This window comes from Polistes dominula, unplaced genomic scaffold (genome assembly GCF_049000335.1).
Source record: "Polistes dominula isolate Pdom_NZ unplaced genomic scaffold, Pdom_raw_medaka contig_12, whole genome shotgun sequence".
In the NCBI taxonomy this organism is placed as follows: Eukaryota; Metazoa; Arthropoda; class Insecta; order Hymenoptera; family Vespidae; genus Polistes; species Polistes dominula.
This window is the reverse complement of record NW_028301116.1, coordinates 2,290,573-2,309,647: the sequence shown is the minus strand read 5'-3', so window position 1 is coordinate 2,309,647 and position 19,075 is coordinate 2,290,573. Positions and strand designations below refer to the sequence as shown.

The window sequence follows — 19,075 nt, the reverse complement described above, 5'->3', positions numbered from 1 at the left end:
ATTGAAATAGAAAAAAAGAAATTGATTGTCAATGGTTATATAGAAAAAAAATATTATTAAAATATATTATATATATATAATATAATTTAATATAATATAATATAATAATATAATGAAATATAATAAAATATAATTAATATATTTAATTATTATATTTATTATTATATTTTTATTTTATTATTATTATTTAATTTTATTTTTATTTATATTATATATATATATATAATTTATATTTTAAATGATCATTTTCTAAATAATTTTATATTAATTAACGTATTGGAATTGGGAAAAATGATTTCATTGGATTTGAATATGACAACCATAATTCGTATTATCGTGTTTTAACACACTCGTTTATTTTTTATTGTCAAACAACATCCATTTTGAAGTTGACGAACGGGGCCGGCACGTGCTAACTCGGTCACGTGGCAAAAATAATATATCATATTAGGCGCGTTTAAGCTCTTACATATAAATATATATATATGTAATATAATAGGCTTAACGCAAAATTGAAGAGACGAATAATATAACCTATCTACATGTTGTTATTCGTACTTAGGAAATTCCTGATAAATATACACACTCGCATGTACACACACACACATACACCCTACACACATTAAACATACGTATAGAGTACTTAAATAGTACTCATTGGACTCACATAATTCTTTTATCCTCTTTATTTTGGCTTGATAATCGCGAGCCAATTAGAAGAATGACTATAAGTCAAAATATTGTAAAATCTTATTTGAAAAATAATGATTAATAACAAACTGTAATACGAGTTTTTTACTTTCTTTCTCTTCGTTATATATATATACATAATCTTTTCTATATATAGAAATATCATCTGTATAATTATTATAATATATATATATATATATATTTATATATATAAAGCTTTATCATAGAATATATTAAACTTTTTTCTTCTTTTTTAAATCGATAAAACTTCTTTCTTCTATGTCAGACTCATTCTATAAAGAAATTTCATTTTGTATCATTTCATTTCATTTTTTTTATCTTACTACACTGTCAAATATATTTATATATAATTAACGATTTATAAATGATCTTGTTTCACTTTTACGTAACACACGTCATTGATCAATCATATTGACTCTCTCTCTCTCTTTTTCTCTTACATTGACTTTACTTTTAACCAATTCTAAATAATGCAATAAATTATGGAAATATCTTTTGTATATAAAGTGATAAAAATGCTTCTCACTCGTGTATATAAGAATAATTATTATGAAGATTTGAAATCTTATCGAAAAAATGCGAGATATCGATGCCAAGAAAATAAAAAATAAAATCAAAATTTGTAACAACAATTTTTTAACAGAAATATAAAAATTCGTCGTATCATCTTATTGAATTTCAAATATCTTATTGAATGTAATTATTTTGTTGTTGTTTTATTTTAATTGATTTTTTTAAGTAAGAGAGAGAACACGTTAAAAAGAAATATTATTATTTTTTTTATACCATCTATTCTTGCTATATCATTTGGCAGTATCGAAGAACGGAAATAAAGGGAATTAGAAAAAAAACTGTTAGAAGAAAGGATTTCCGCTTCGATTGGTCCCCTATACACGATAATTAGATAATGACAATGAATTTCTACACCCTTTCTATCTTTCTTTCTTTTCTCGCTTTCTTTCCTTCTTTCTTTCTGTCACTTAATTTTTTCTTACTTAATAATAACAATAGATAAAATTCCATTTGACAATTATGAATACGCACATTGGTAACAAAATTGTAATAGAAATCACGTTGTATCGATACCATACAATCATAATTTACACAATCACACACAACGATTTCAATAATCAATACTTATAATTACGCATACATACGTGTAATTGTTTTGTTGTTGTTGACTTATCATACACCTTATAATTATATTTCTTAAAATAAAAAATAAAATAAGACTCGCAACTAATCGACAATTTGTTTTTCCTAAAGTTGGCTTATGATTTTGAGGTCAGTTTTTTTTTTTGTTAATATTGTTATATCATAAATACATTGTGATTTTAGTCTTGAAATTACTTTTTGTTTTTTTTTTGTTTTTTCTTTCTTTTTTTTCAAGTTTTTACGAACTACGAATAATAATTAATTTATCTTCACGTACATGAAAATGATCATTTTTTAAGGCGATTAAAATTCGTTTATAAACACTTCGTATAAAATCTCACCGCGTGTGTGTGCATTGATACAATAAAATTTATCATATCTTTTATTTTCACATATAAATATTTGTTAATTTCAATTGAATATATATATATATATATATATATATATATATATATATATATATATATATAAACTCTTAAAAATTAGTTTTATAACTCGATTGTAGTACATTTTAAACATATATGATATATAAATTCTTTCACGAATTTAAATATACGTATATTTGTATATATATTTTCATAAAGTCTTTTTGGAATGATTCATTTGTTTTGTTTTTTAATAGCAATTGCACGAAACACTTAAATAAGAACGAACGATATTTAGATATATATATATTTTTTAATTTATCTTATTTTTGTATTACGTCGTATTTTAGATAAATGATCTTTGTATTGTAAAAAAAAGAAATTATATGGAAAATATATGTCGGTCATTTCAATCAATCATTTTGTTACTTTCCTTCTTCTTCGTTTTTTTCTCTCAATTATTTAATCTTCTCTTTTCGTCTATTATATTTTTTTTTATTAATTATAATTTTTATGTTTATTCGTTCTATTCATTCTCGTTTTTTTTCTCCATATTTTTTACGTTTGTTTATTTGTTTGTTTATCTTTGTAAATATACATATTTCTCACACATATATATACTTTCGCAAGTGCCAAGTGATTGTAAATTATACACAAAAGTGCAGTGCTAGTAATAGTTTCGTTTAAAATATAATCATAAATATATTTGGACGAATTTTTTTTTAATAATTCTCATCACAAAATATAATTTTGTTAATTGTATTTCGATGTCGATATTTCAATTAAAAAATATTTCCTTTTCTTTTTTTCTATCATAGAATTATTTTCTTTTTTATTTTGATCTCGTTAGAAAACCACTTAACGTAATAATTAACAAATGATTTACAACGAATAGATGAATTCAGAAAAGAAAATGTTTTTTTTTTTCTTAAAAATATAAATTGTACTAAAATATACGATATTTGTATCTCTTTCATTATCTATGTTTCATCTTTTTCGTCCTCTGGTTGAATTTGATTATAATAATGAAAAAAAAACCCATCTAAATAAAAATACGAAGGCACTGCTGGTTAAATCACGTATTTTGTATTTATTTCGAAGATTATTAGAACATGATAATAGTAATCTATAAAATATTCATTTTATGTGATTTCATTTAACTTCTTGATAATCTTTAGGAAGACAATGAAACTCAAGGAACTCGAAACAACAATTTAACATATGATAAATTGTTGCATCTATATTTACGATTTATGTACGATATGAAATCGTCAGCCACATTTTATTCGCAATTCTTAAAACGGGAAGACTTTTGCGAATCTAATGAAACAAAAATTGCACTAGTCCCAGAAATTCAATTTTTAAATCATAAACGACAAAATTATTTCATCGAAAAACAATAAAAACAAATACAAATCAACAAGTACAATGGATGACTATTATTCGGTTTTGAAAAATTTGTTTTTCTAAATTTCAACCTCTTGTTAAAAATTATTAATTAAATAATGTTTTAATTTATAAACTTTTATTATTTTTTGTTTTGTTTTGTTTTGTTTTCTTATTGAAATTTCAATATGCAAATGTGAATATTAATTATTTGAGACGTTATTAAAATATTATTAAAAGTTAGAGGATCATTTTCTTGAAAAAAAAAATACAAAAAAGAAGTGCAACATTTTTCCCAATCGATGATTAACAAAAATAAAAAAAAGTTTTAGCAAAGTGTTGTTTTTGTTGAAAGAAGACGACCAAAAAAAAATAAGCTAAGATGATTGGCGTTCTAAAAGTGCTTGCACGCGTGCCAATTCTTTTAACAATTCACGATTCGTGTCTTCAAGTATTGTTAAACGGTCCCTGTACGAAGAATTTTCATTTGTCAATATGGTAACTCGCCTTTCTAGGCCATCCATGTATTCTTTTTTCTTTCTTCGTGATTCTTGTGCTGATATCTAAAAAGATAACAAAAAATAATAATTTTATTGTTAGATATACGTATACTAAAAGTAAAAAATGAAAATCTTTGCGATCCGAATGACTCAAATTATTGTTTTGCAATTTATTTTTAACTAAAATGTGAATAATTTTAATATAACTACAAATAATTATATTTAATTATTTATTAAATATAAAAATATTTAACTCTAATATAATAACATATTTATATATATACAATTTAATACAAAAAAATTTATTAAAAATTAAATATAACGTTTAATGAAATAATTATTCATATATAGGATTGCAAAGACTTAATAAATTTGTTTCTATAAAATTATTAATTTAATACCTTATTTTTGATTTTTCTGCGTACTTTTTTCAAAGATTTTTCTTCCTGTTTTGTTAAAGGTAATTTAGTAGGTACAGGATAACCCTCAGCAATCAGAGTTCTTTTTTCTTCTTCCGTTAACGTCAAAACACCAGTTGAACCTTTCTGCAATATCATTATCATTATCAACATTTCATTTCATTTTATCTTTCATTTGTATATCGATCGAAATTTAATTAAAACGATAAAGTTTATTTACCGGTTGACAGGAAATTAAAGGTGTGTGAATAGGTTGTCTTGTAGTATGTGTTGGATTGGTAACATATAATCTAGGTGTTAAAAGACCTCTAATATTTTGAGAATGTGTTGAATGCTGTGAATCTCGACGTTCAGGTGAACAGGAAGCTGACGCTGTTCCTTCGCTATCAGAACTTGCACTGCTAGGTGGTGTTGGTGGTAAACTTTGTCTAGATGTGTGACTTCCTTCATATTCTTCACTTGGTACACCGTATTCTTCTACCTCCATACTCTGATAAAAAATTATAAAGATTTAATAAATCAATCATTTAATAAAAATGAAATTAATAAAATACTATAATCAGATGTATAAAAAATAGAGATATAATAAATCAATCACATTATATAAATACAATTAATAAAATACTATAATCAAATATTAAGTATATATATTTTAGACAAGAATTGAAATAATTTATTTAATAGATGACCTGTAAGATATTGATATTTAGGTAATTAAATAAAATCTATATATAAAATGTAAAGTAATATATTATAATATTAATATATAGATATTTAAGATTATAATGTTTTAATTTTAGCATTTATGGAATTCTAAAGTAATTATTTTATTACTCCTGCACAGTGATGACTTAATATGTTAAATTGTCCTGTAATGTAAGTAGAGTGTGTTAGAATATTTAAATAATTATTAATTAATAGATAGGAATATGCATTGATGTTAAAAAGCACGAAATATATGTCAGGAGTACCGTCCTCTTCAAAATTCACCTTCAGACTGACACGTTGTAATCTATGAAACTGCATTTATTCAATGTTGTTTATATGACTTTCATAACGTTGCGCATGTGCATGACTGAAATAATTCACCTAATTAATAGAATTTAAGATTGTAATGTTCTTTTTTTAACATTTTTTGCATTCTAATGTAATTATTTGACCTCTCCTATTCAGTGATAACTTCGAGGGTGAAATTGTGCTGGAATATAAAAAGTGCATTAGAGTATCATAATAATTGTTAATTAATCGATGGGAATATGCATTGATGTTAAAAAGAGCTATGTATTTGTTCGGTGCACCATCTTCCTCGAAATTCACCTTCAGACTGGCAAGTAGTCATCTATGAAACTGCATTTATTCAATGTTGTTTATATGACTTTCAGAACATTGTGCATGTGCATAACTGAAATAATTCACAATTTATAATTAATAGAATTTAAGACTATAACAATGTAATTTTAATATTTGTTTTATTCTAATGCAATTATTTCAACATTCCTGCGCAGATCATGTAAGAATCATGTAAAAAACATTACAGTACCCAATTCATTTTTTTGGAAAATCGATTTAAGCCACTTCCAAAATAAACAATTCATTTATATAAAATAAATATAAATATTAATAATATATACCTGATAATATTCTTCATCGTCTTCCTCGCTGTCGCTCGTAGGTGCCAGTTGCTTTCTAGAAAAGTGCAGATTTTGTGGTGACACCATTGTTATCGTACTTTTATCGTCAATGGTTGTGCTCGAAGAAGGACAAGGTGTACAAGGACTACCAGGTGCGCTTAACGGTTCCCCTTTGATTTCAGAATAATCGTTATCTTCAGTTTTGATATCAGGTTTCTTCAAAATTACCGTTGAGGTATAAGTTGTTTGAAGTGGTAACGGCATCGTTTGATCCTCGTTTCGAGATGAGTTCATTGAAATTGCTAAAAAGCATTCATCCTCCATATCTGTAATTAAAACAATTACTATTACATTTTATATAATTAATTAATTACAAAAATAAAATACAATTTACAATATATAAATATGTTATCGTTAATTAATTCTATAAATGTTATTTTTTTATATATTATTTTTTACTTTACAAAATACAGTTTAATAGAATGTTTTTCAAACATTTTTTATAATTATCATAATTATAAAATAATATTTTAATTTGAAATTATTCAAATAAAAAATAATCCAATAAATATTTTTGTAACAATTAAAATAAAATATTTGAAATATTTGTTTAATTTTCTTTTAATTCTTACCATCGAATCTAGGTCTAATATCCAATGATTTGCCATGATCCAAATTATTCGAATCAATCGAAGAAATGGTGTTAACTGCCAACGTATCAGCAGTACTAGTTGAAGGTACTGAACTTTTAGGTGTACAAGGATTAGTTCCAGGTGTTGCTGGACTAGGTGGTGGACTGGAAGTTAATAAACTGTAACTGTGTTCGGATTTGATTGGACGTGGTCCACCCAATGCTGCATCCGTCATAAGACGATCTCTAAGTACGACACTTAAGGATGATTTATCCCTAAGGCACAAAACATTACCCCATTCCTCTTCTCTTGACGTCATTGATACGTCTTGTCCGAGAACCTAGAATGAGAAAAATATTAAAAACATATTAAAAAAAAAAAAAAATGTTTCGTTAGAATGAGTTTTGAATAATTGAAAAGCTACAAACGTGTTTAACAACTCACTTGTGATGTATAGTTTATATATATATATATATATATATGTATACTATAATTGAACAACGTGACCAATTGTACGACATGCATAACACACATACATACACAGAAACATCAGTTTTATCAAGCTATTTTATATAGGAAATTCTCTGATAACGTTTATCAATTGATATTTCATGTACTTTTCCAAACTCCCGCCCGTCAAATTTCAATTATTTTTTTAATTAAAAAATTCTTTGTTATTTATTTACTTTGTTTTATACTAAATGACATTTCGGAAATAATAAACAAAATATTACTGGATTATTTTATGTAATTCATTTGACGTCTTTTTCATGAATGTTAATTAATTAATTTAAGTTAATAAACGGGGATTATTTCTATTTTTTTTTTTTAATTAATTTAAGGTAGTTTTTATTTCGATATAAAATTTTATAGATACGTGAAATAAAAATAAAAATGAGAACAGGTTTTTTTATTTTTAAGTTGTTATCTCTTTTTTGAAAGAGATAGAATCTTTGAAATCGATAAAAAATAAAAATAAGAAGAACATTATATAAACGTTATTTTAAAGACATTGATATTAATTAAATACGTATTGTTACTATACCCAGAATTTCTGGAAACGCATTGTTAAAAAAATAACACATTCGATAAAATTCATTGTATATTATTTTGACGATACGCCCCGTTAAACTGTGTGATATTTTTAGTAACACACACACAAAAAAACAAACATTTTAGGTGAACTTTATAAAAATTTTTGTATAGCATACATTAATTATGCTTCTTATTATAAATAAAAGAATAAATAAATGTGTCTGTGTTTCTTTGATCGATATATAAAAATATTATATATACAAAAAAATGTATATTATACATAATATATAAATTAAACCTTTATTACTTATTACCACATAATATAGTAACATTAATATTACTATATTATTAATATAATATTACTATATTATTTATATAAATATATAAAAATAATGTATATATAATAATATATAAAATATTATAAATTAATAAAAATAATATTATCTATAAATATTACTATAATATTACTATTATTAATATTACTATATTATTATAAGTTTGTTATTATAATACTTTAATCGAAAAATAATAAAAAACAAATCTTTAAAAACAATTTATTCTTTCTTTTTAATTCCTAAAAAATAATCAATGATTCAATAACTAAATGTAATCATCAATTATAAAAAAAAGAAAAAACAAAACCACTAAAGAGAAAGAAACGATGAAGACAGTTGTTCCACTTTGAGGTCAGTAAACTACCAAAATGCGGAACGATTGCTATCCCACGTAGCCTCTTCTTTCCCACCACCACTTTTCCTTCTGTTTCTCGATAAATTTATCCATGAAGTGTTTTAAAATTGAGAAATAGAAATAATCGGAAAATCGTAGAGTGAAAAACATCGCAGAACTTTCAATTTCCTAAATGCAATTTTGCTTTACAAAATTGTTTCTGTACAAAAAGCAAAAATGATTAACCCTAATGATAACTGAGGAAAATGTGGGGGTGGGGGGAAGGTATAATGAAGGTGATTACTGAAAAGAAGATGTCAAAGACCTGAAGATGATAATAGATGACCTGTTTTACACACATCCACAAGAAAAGGAAGGACGTTTGTTGGCAGACGAGACACAACTATGATGGACTAGTCAAGTTGAAGGTCAGATAATAATAAAAAAAAGCGAACATACGGTAAATACTTTCAATGTATTTTACAAGTGAAAATATGCACGATACCATTTTCGTATTACTGTTTATTTTTTGTATTTATTTTTTTTCTTCTCCTTAGGATGAAAAGCTAACTTGAAAAATGTTGTTGAAAGAAGGGGGAAGAAGGGGAACTCAACCACCACGAGTTAGCAATGCGGAACTCGACTACCTGCCAAGGTCAAACCTTCTCCCATTCCATGATGTTTTTTTTTACTCTTTCTCTCTCCCTCTCTCTCTCTCTCTCTCTCTCTCTCTCTCTCTCTCTCTTGTGAAATATTTTACGATTTCTTTTTTAGGATAAGCATTTTGTGTTGAAATGGGCCCGTTTTTTTTATAGTCTTTCTTTTTTCGTATTTTTAAGAAAAAGAACTTGTTTAAAATTTTATTATAATAATAATATCTTTCATTATAATAGTATTTTATATTAATAATGTATAATATAGATTTATATACAAAAATTATCATAATTATTTTGGAAAAAGAAAATATTTTTTAAAACGTTCATTTTTACGAGACATTTTGAAATTCATTAGTATTTCTGAACTTTGAAATTTGAAAATATAAAAAGAAAATAAAACGGAGTTGTTTGTTTCGTGAGTAATGTTAATCGATATTAATTATTTCTTGGTAAAGTTATAACCACGCAATATAATAACTAGCAATAATATTTAGTACAATGTCATAGCATAATAATTATATGAAATAATACTTAATAAGTAGGAATATTATATTATAATAATACTTAATTATTATAATAATAATATTTTATAAATATTATATTATATTATAATAGTATATTTTATATAGAATAATATATATAATAATAAAATAAAATAATAATATATATATAGAATAGTATATTATAATAATACCTAATAATAAATTTATACTAAATAAATATGAATATTATGGGTGCTATATATAACAATACTTGATTATTATAATAGTAATATTATATAAATAGTACATTATATAGAATAGTATATTATACAAAATAATATATTATATATAAGAGTGTATATATAGAATACTATATTATATTAATACTTAATAATAAATTCATACTTAATAAGTATAAATATTATATTATAAATAAAATAATTTTTGTGTAAAAAGCTCACAAAGTTAACACGTAAGCTTTTTATTTACCGTTGACTTCATTTTTATTTATTTTTTATTTCTTTTTCATTTTATTTTTATTTTTTATTCTCATGCTCAGCCGGTTGTTTCGATTTCGTTACGGATCGTGGGATCGAACCTGCTGTTTCGAACCTAGAGATAAAAGTAAAAAAAAAAGAAAATAATCGGTGTCACTGATCTCAAAACCAGAAGAGAAGACCTTTTATTGGTTGGTTCAAGCAAACGAAGGAAAAATAAGGTAGGAACGAATGAACATGAGAAACTCATGTAAGGAGTTGTGCTGCTGCACTTGCGAACAATGCGGAAGTCGGCCAAATGCCAAGGTCACTGTTCAATTTCTTCGGGAGTTTTTTATTTTTCTATTCGACTTCCTTTTCCTTTTTTTCAATATCATTTATAAGATTTTTACAATTAATTTATCTTTCAAAATTGTTCGATAAATAAATTTCAATTTCTTTATTAATGTTATTTATTATTATAGTTTTATTAAAAAAATTTTTATATTTTATTTTATATTTATTTTTGTATTATTATAGTTTAATTATATAATTATATATATAAAGTTTTATTTTAATTGTAAGTTACTTTAATTTTATTTTATTTCATTGGTTCACTGTTTTATTATTACCCATTGTTCAACGTTTTAATAAAAAAAGAGAATTTAGTATAGTTATAATGAATTATTTGTATATTTTATTATGTGAGTATTTTATTCCTTTTTTTTTCGGTTCTTAGTTACTTCATCTGAATGGACTTATCTTTCATCTACATTTCCGGCGGAAACTACATGCGAATGATATATCTGGTTTTACTTTCTCAAATTTAACACATTACCACCAATCAACACTTTTTAATTTTATAATGATATTAAATTTTAATATTAAAATATATTAAATTATATCTTTATTAATTGATACATAAAGTTAAATAAATAAATTGTTTAAATTATAGCAATGTATAATATAAATTTAATAAAAAAGTATTATACATGTACTTGTACGAAATAAAACGAACCAAAAAAAAGGGAAAGAATATAAATAACGATTATGAAAATACTGTATATATAGTGTGAACAAATTTGAACAAATTTGGCCAACATTAAATCTAACGCTACACGTGTAATCGTATAACATTTTCCAGATTATACACCAAGCACATCTTCAAATAGTAATCCTAGAAGTAGATGTTTACATTGTTACAAAAATAATATTCGGTAAGTATCAAGATATTGGTGTTCCACTTGCAAAACGTCATTATGCATTACACCTTCCTTTACTTAATATCATTTAACAACAACAGATTAAATTTCTAACTAATCGTTTTTCTAAGTAATTGATTTTTAAAAAGTGAAAGTTTTTTATTTTTTCATAAGACACAGCATAATTAATATACATAAGTTATAAATTAATAAAATAAATGTTGGTTATAATAAAATTGTTAATTTGATATACATATTTGTATAAAAAAGAAGACAATCATTTGATTATACAATTTAATTTTATATTGCAATAATTACACGTATTGTGTATGTATTTAATTAGTATACTTGTAATCGATTCCTTTTTTTGCAATATAATTTTAAAAAACATACTTTTTAAAGAGGTCACTACGGATAATTGGTTAATTAATTATTTGTACGATAAGAAATAATAGGATAATTAATTACAAAAAAAGAGATGATCTTTAGGAATACCCAACAATAATCTATATAAATATCTAAATATATATATATATAATATTTAAAAAATAATTAAATATATAATATTATAAAAATTATTAAATATTATATGTATATATAATATATATTTATATTTTATTATATTATATATAAAATTATATATTTAAAATATAAAATTATATATACACATACAATTATAATATATATAATATTAATATTTATATATGTAAAATAATTGCAATATTTAATTATATAATATTAGTTAATTATATATTAATTATATACGTATATAATTATCATATACAAATAGAGGAAACACTCGATAATATATTAATAAATATTCTTAACGTGACTTACTTTAAATATACCGTTAAAATTTACTATGACGACACGTTATATATATATTTATAAAAGTATTCACATATATGTCTTCATACTTACTTATAAAGAAGAAAAGAAGAAAAAAGATTTGTATCCTCCTACTTTGAATAACCAACTTCCCATTACCGTTGACATATTACACATATGCATATATACATACATATATATATATAATCATATATAATGTAATATATATAATCACTAATCACTACACACATACACTCGCGCACATATGCATATTATACACGCCAAACGACACACATGTCCACGCACACGCTCCTGTGAACGTACACATATACGCGAAATAAATTTCGTACATTTTATCCGATATCACTCGTATAATACATCATCTCACAATGTTTGAAAACGACTAAAGAAAATAACAAAGCAAGAAGTATACTATGAATACCAAACAACGTGTTTATATGTTCGTAATAGAATAAAAACGATAACATTGAAATATAAGCACCCGGTTAGTTACTTAGTAGTAGTAGCAGTAGTAGTAGTGTAGTGAGATATGTATAAACAAAACATTCAACGATCCTTCGATGATTTTAACCTCTATATACACCCTTGCCTTTCTCAGACGTAATTTTTCTTTTCTTCCGACAACACGTGTACGTTCTGTATCACAGGTATTATATTACGTATATTTGTTAATCTCTTTTAACTATCTCATTTAAATTAGAACAATGGTTTTTTGAAGCTTCTCTTTTTAACGATGCTATATTATAATAAAAAGTATTTCGAAATGATTTTTAAAATGGTATTTTTGTATTAATGTTTATTATATTAAATGTTAATTATTTAGTATTACTTTCAATAGTATACGAACACACTCGCGCACATATACTTATATATACATACAAAACATGCATACACGTATATGGGAAATAAATTTCGTACTTTTATTTTTTAATTATTTAATATTTTATATACGTAATATTATCAAATATATATACAATATTTTATATATTATATATTATATAATTATATTAATAATATAAACATATTTTATATATATTTTATAATATTTTATACATCTTATAATATTTTATATATTTATAATATTTATATATTTTATAATATATAAAATATTTTGTATGTGTGTTCGCGTGTATGCACGTCTAGTTAATTAACATTAAACCTACCACGCGTCCTGTAATTTATAAAGATATAGTAATTCGTAAAAATTACACATTATTCATTTTTAAATAAAAGAAAGTATATAATCCATTAAACAATCTTCTCAAAAATTTCATTCTATATACAAAATTATATATTTTATTTTAAATAATTAATAAAAATAAATATAACATATTAAATCTACGTAGGTTTAGTATTAAATATCAAATTTTAATCAAACTTCATTAATCATAAATATTAAATAAAACAAAAATAAATTACATAAAATATGATTGTTCTTAAATAAGAATAAACTTGTCTATAGACCGGAACATTATCATAGTATTGTGTAAAAGTTAGTGAAGAAAAAAGTAGAAAGGTATTTCTATAGGAATCCTTTTCTAGCATAGAATTACGAGTTCTTCATGGTCATCATCGATCTCTCGCGAAGAATAAAATTCGATGAGGTCAGATAATAACGAAAAGACAACGGTGAATTTCCATCAAGCTTGTTTGCTGAATAAACAATTTTTAAATATTTACTTAACTTATTTTAAAGTAATATCACGATACTTGACATGATAGGTTATCGATATTTAAGATCAATTAATATACCAACGAATTAATCGAATGATTGAGTAAAATAAACGGATAAAAAAGAATTCGTGTTTTTTCTTCTGTTATTTTTTTTAATTATTTATCGTCTACTTCAAAATTATACGAAGTGAAATTTAAATTAAAATTTTAGCCAAATAATTTTGTCTCTTTTTTTAGTAATATATATATATTATTTATAAAGTTATGTTTAATTTAAAAAGCACGTACCAATATTATACCTGTTTGTTAAAAATCGTATACGTAAAATATTAATAATTACCTAATATCAAAAAGTTTACGTAACGTAGTACAGAAAATTGTTACAATTCCCAAAAAAAAAGAAATAAAACAATTATTTTATTAAATAATCTAATCTAAATATTATTCTAAAAAATTATATTTTCTATAACAATTTTTCTATTTAATGTTTTTCAAAATATTATATAATCTAAATATTATTCTAAAAAAAGTTATATGTTCTATAATAATTTTTCTATTTAATATTATAATATTATAATATAATTTAATAATAAATATTAATATATTTATATTATAATATAATATAATAAATATTATAATATAATCTAAATATTTTCTAAAATATTGTCTAAAAAATTATTTATCATTATTACCTTTAAAAAAAAAATAATGTAATCAAACACAAATTTAAATTACGTTAATCAAATAAATAAATATATATATATAATAATTAGTATCATTTATTGTCAGATAGGATCAATCAACTTTAGAAAAAGGTTTTCATGTCGAGGTTATAATCAATATTAATGGTAAGAGAAATGTTAGTGGGGAGAAAAGAGAGAGTAAGTGAGTGAGAGAAAAAGAGAAAGAAAGAAAAAGAGAGAGAAGGTAAGAGAACTGATGATGTTTCTCTGTGGTGTGGTAAAAGGTAGACTTTACCTGCTAGTACCAGCCTCGAAGTCACGAAAAAAGGTGAACGGCCTCGAGAATCTCATCCAAACCGTAGTACCGTCACTTTGTCTACTTTCTTACAGGTTTAGATGAGAGGACGAAGACGACAACAAGTATTTCTCTCTCTCACTCATCTTACCACCATCATCATCCTTTCTCATCTTTTTTCTTTCCCTTAGCAAGTATACAACTCGTTTCAAAAACCAGATTTCTTCTTCATCTTTTTCTTTGACTGTTTTTTTCTTGGTCATGTGTGTGTGTATATATATATATATACGAACTGTTTACAGTAAAATCTTAATATTTTCTCTATTTTCACTATTTTCTCTCTTTCTCTCTCTCTCTCTCTCTCTCTCTCTATATATATATATATATATATATATATATATTTTCTTGAGAAATATCGTGAAATTAATGACCAAAAAAAAAACTAGAAAATAAAAAAAAAGGGAAAAACTCTCATATGACATAGTACGAACTATCTCTTTCCTCTCTATAGATTTCTACGTTAGAATCGTATTTCTCGGGTGAAGGTCATTTTTCTAGGATCGATCTTACTGCAACTTGAATTATGACTCCTTTTTTTTCTCTCTACTTTTCATACTGATAATGTGAAACGTTATCTTACTTCTTTTTTTCTACTCTCTTAATGTCAAAAAATAAAAATTAATAGAAACTATAAATATAACAAATTTTAATGTACAAATATGGATAGATATATATTAATTAATATTAATTATAATTAATAATATAATTATATATATAATAATATAAATTATTTTATAAAATTTATATTTTATTATATACACAACAATTATACACATTATATATAATACACAATATTAAAAAATTAATTATAATTAATAATATACAATATATACATATATTAATTAATTAAAATTAATAGAATAAATGACTATAGCAAATTTTAATGAACAAATATAGATGAATATATATATGAATAAATAAAAATTAATAGAACATATAAATATAACAAATTACAAATGTGATAGAGTATCATTCAGAAAAATAATTTATCCTTAATTTTGGTATTTTGTTTTTTACAGAAATACAAACAACGTATTAATAATTTATTTCCTAGTATTTCCCAATATAAACTTACTCATATATATATATATATATATATATATATATATATACATCATCGAATTGAAATTTAACGGGTCAGCAAATTCTTTAGCCAATGAGAACTCGTAAGAAGTATTACAATCCATGTTTCCGAGGACATGTAAAAAGAAGTCGCATGTCGATTATATTCCTGCTTGATTTCCTACAAAGACTGTACCGTTAAGAAACGGAAATACTGACTCGACTTATTAATCGTTAACGGATGTTACTGACTAATGAACGTTACTAATAAGCTACTACTAGCCTAACGATAATGTTGATCGATAACAATATCTACTAAAATACATATACAACCAATGACATTATTGTTACATTCGTCCGTTTTACTTTTAACATTTACATTTGACTTATTCATTTTATTATCATACACAATTAATTATTTTTGTTCCCTGTCAATTTTTTTTTACCATAATTTCGAAATTAACGGTGGAAAACACGTTTTATTGAAGTATATAGGCAACGAAAATAAAATAAAGTTTTTTTTTTTATCGTATAGCAACATCGCAAAGTAATTTTAAAATACAAATTTGTTTCCTATCTTTTTTGTTCTACATATACATGTGAATTGCATATATTATGACGATAGGAGTAATGTAGAAATATAAATATCAAATATTCACCTTACCTAGGTTAAGAAAAGTATGCATAGGTGTAGTTTTTTAACTCTGTTTAACATAATATTTGTAAGTCTATTTTTTCTTCAGTAATATATATATATAATATATTTATTATTAATATATAAAAATATATTAAAATATGCTAATAATATTAAAAAATTATATTAGAAATATATTATAATAATAAATATTATATTATAATATATATATATTTATTATTATTATATTATTATATTATATAATATATTATTATATAATTATTATAAATATAATATTATTTATTTATATAAATATATTGTTAATATATAAAATAATATAATAAATATATACAATTGTATATGTAGAATATACAATTATTAACATATATAAAATATATTTATTTATATATAAATTGTTAATTGACTTTCTCTCAAAAGTAACTAGAAAGTAAAAAAATTTCACTTATATATATAAATCATTTTAATGTAATAAAAAATATTTCATATCTTTAAAAATCTAAATTGTAATCTTACAAAAATAATAAAAAAATAATATATCGCAAATTAAAACTGTAATATATACATTATTATTTTTACTTTATCATTACGTTTGAACAAATATACTTTAAGACACGTAACATGGATAAATATCAAAAAAAGAAAATGAAACAACAAAACACTTACCGATAATAGTTAAATAACAAAACAATGAAAACGAATAAAAATTTGAATGGTGTTATTAGGTATATAAATTAAATTCACAATTCCTATTATTTCGTTTTCTCTCACACCTATGGTATTGGCTATTTAACACGAGTACGTATACTTCTTGGTAATGTAATAGAATTTCTTTCTTTTAAAAAGTTCGTAGTGTTGTTCGAGACAGTATGTAAAGTTGGGTTTTCACTTATCGAACGAGGTCAAGCTCAATATTGGTTAGCGAATAAAATAAAGAAATAATTTTTTTTTTCATGAAAATTCGTTTGAAAAGAAAAATAAAGAAAGAAAAGAAAAAAGAAAAGATAAAAATAAACTAAAGCGAAAACGATAAGAAATTATATGGTAGTAATTTTTATTTTTCAAAACGATTATCATTCCTTCGCGACAATTTGTCCTCGACGTAAAATAATTCTATGGTTGCAATTTAATGTATATATGTAAAAGTATCCTATAAATATTTATCATCGAAACATTTCACCGAAGGTTCTTTCAAACATATATTTTCGGTCTTTTAAGAAATGTATATTCAGTTGCAAATGAATCACTAAGTTGTTCTACAAATACATTTCTTAATTCTTAATAGAATTATTTATAATTAAATAGGTTGAATTTTAAATAGGTTATTATTTGTAATTAATAGATAAATATAAAAATTAATAAAATATTATTAAATATATTAGTTTTATAATTAAGGTTAGTTTTGCATAATATAATATTATTTTAATTATAAAACTAACCTATATATAATATTAATTATATTAATTATATACTAATATCAATTATAAAACTAACTATATATAGTTTTACTATATATAGTAAATACTATTTAATAAGTAATTATTAATATTACTATTACTATTATTTATTTAAAGTATAGTTTTATACTATATACTATATACTATATAGTTTTAATTATAAAAGTAACCTATATATGTTTGAAATAAAAAAAATGAAATTATTTTAAATATATAGCAATAAAAATTATGTCAAATAAATATGATTTAATATTAATGAAAATTTGATCGTATTTTTTTGTAATTTATAAAAATCAAATACGTATGACTTATTTAATAAATAAAAAGAAAATGTTGATGAAATATATTAAAGAAAATTATTAGGTAAAAGATTTTCTTCGAAAGAAGTTGTCATTTATAAATTGCATAAAGAGAGTTATATATATATTGTGGTGCCAAATATATACAACGATCGATGGTGCCATCGTTTCCGGAAGAAGCCATTTCTTTACATCTACGACGTCGTCTAACCTCCTCTTCCTCCTCCTCCTCCTTTTCCTAATGGTCTTTTATTGTCGTGTTGCTCAGAATTCGTTATAACAGGAGAAATCGTTAACTCTATTTTGTACACCCTTACGTCCTTTGTAATCTAACCATTAAAGGAACCTTTTTATTATAAATACGCACCTTATAAAAAAAAAACACTATAGGAAACATTAAAAAAAAAACATCTCTAAAGTGATTTTATTCTTACAAATTTTTGCATACATTTCAATATTTTCACGATTTTCGAATTGAAAATATTTTCAATTGATGCGTGTTACTTTTTATGAAAATAATTTAAATATTTCTTTTTCTTTTTTCTCTCTTTAATAAATATGATTTTCTGTTCGATGAAAATCACGCGTGATTTTATTGGATAGAAATGATTGTACCATTCTTCGAATGTTACAGATGTAATAGATTGACGTCAAAGGTCACGGTACAGTAAACTCGTCGCAAATTCCGTCGATGCTTTCCAATTTGTCGTTGGTGTAGATTCGAG

General features: G+C 23.1%; 1 protein-coding gene across 1 annotated transcript in view; it reads right to left on the bottom strand.

Annotated features, from left to right (window-relative positions):
* Positions 1–325: 325 nt before the first annotated feature.
* CrebA (Cyclic-AMP response element binding protein A) overlaps positions 326–19,075 on the bottom strand; it is a 30,620-nt gene continuing 11,870 nt past the window's right edge. Inside the window, exons 3-7 of the mRNA XM_015329168.2 lie at positions 6,800–7,139; positions 6,168–6,493; positions 4,757–5,026; positions 4,519–4,662; positions 326–4,180 (exon numbers count right to left, since the gene is read on the bottom strand). Of these exons, the coding sequence (XP_015184654.1) occupies positions 3,995–4,180; positions 4,519–4,662; positions 4,757–5,026; positions 6,168–6,493; positions 6,800–7,139 (1,266 nt within the window). The 3' untranslated portion in view covers positions 326–3,994. The remainder of the gene's footprint in view (positions 4,181–4,518; positions 4,663–4,756; positions 5,027–6,167; positions 6,494–6,799; positions 7,140–19,075) is intronic.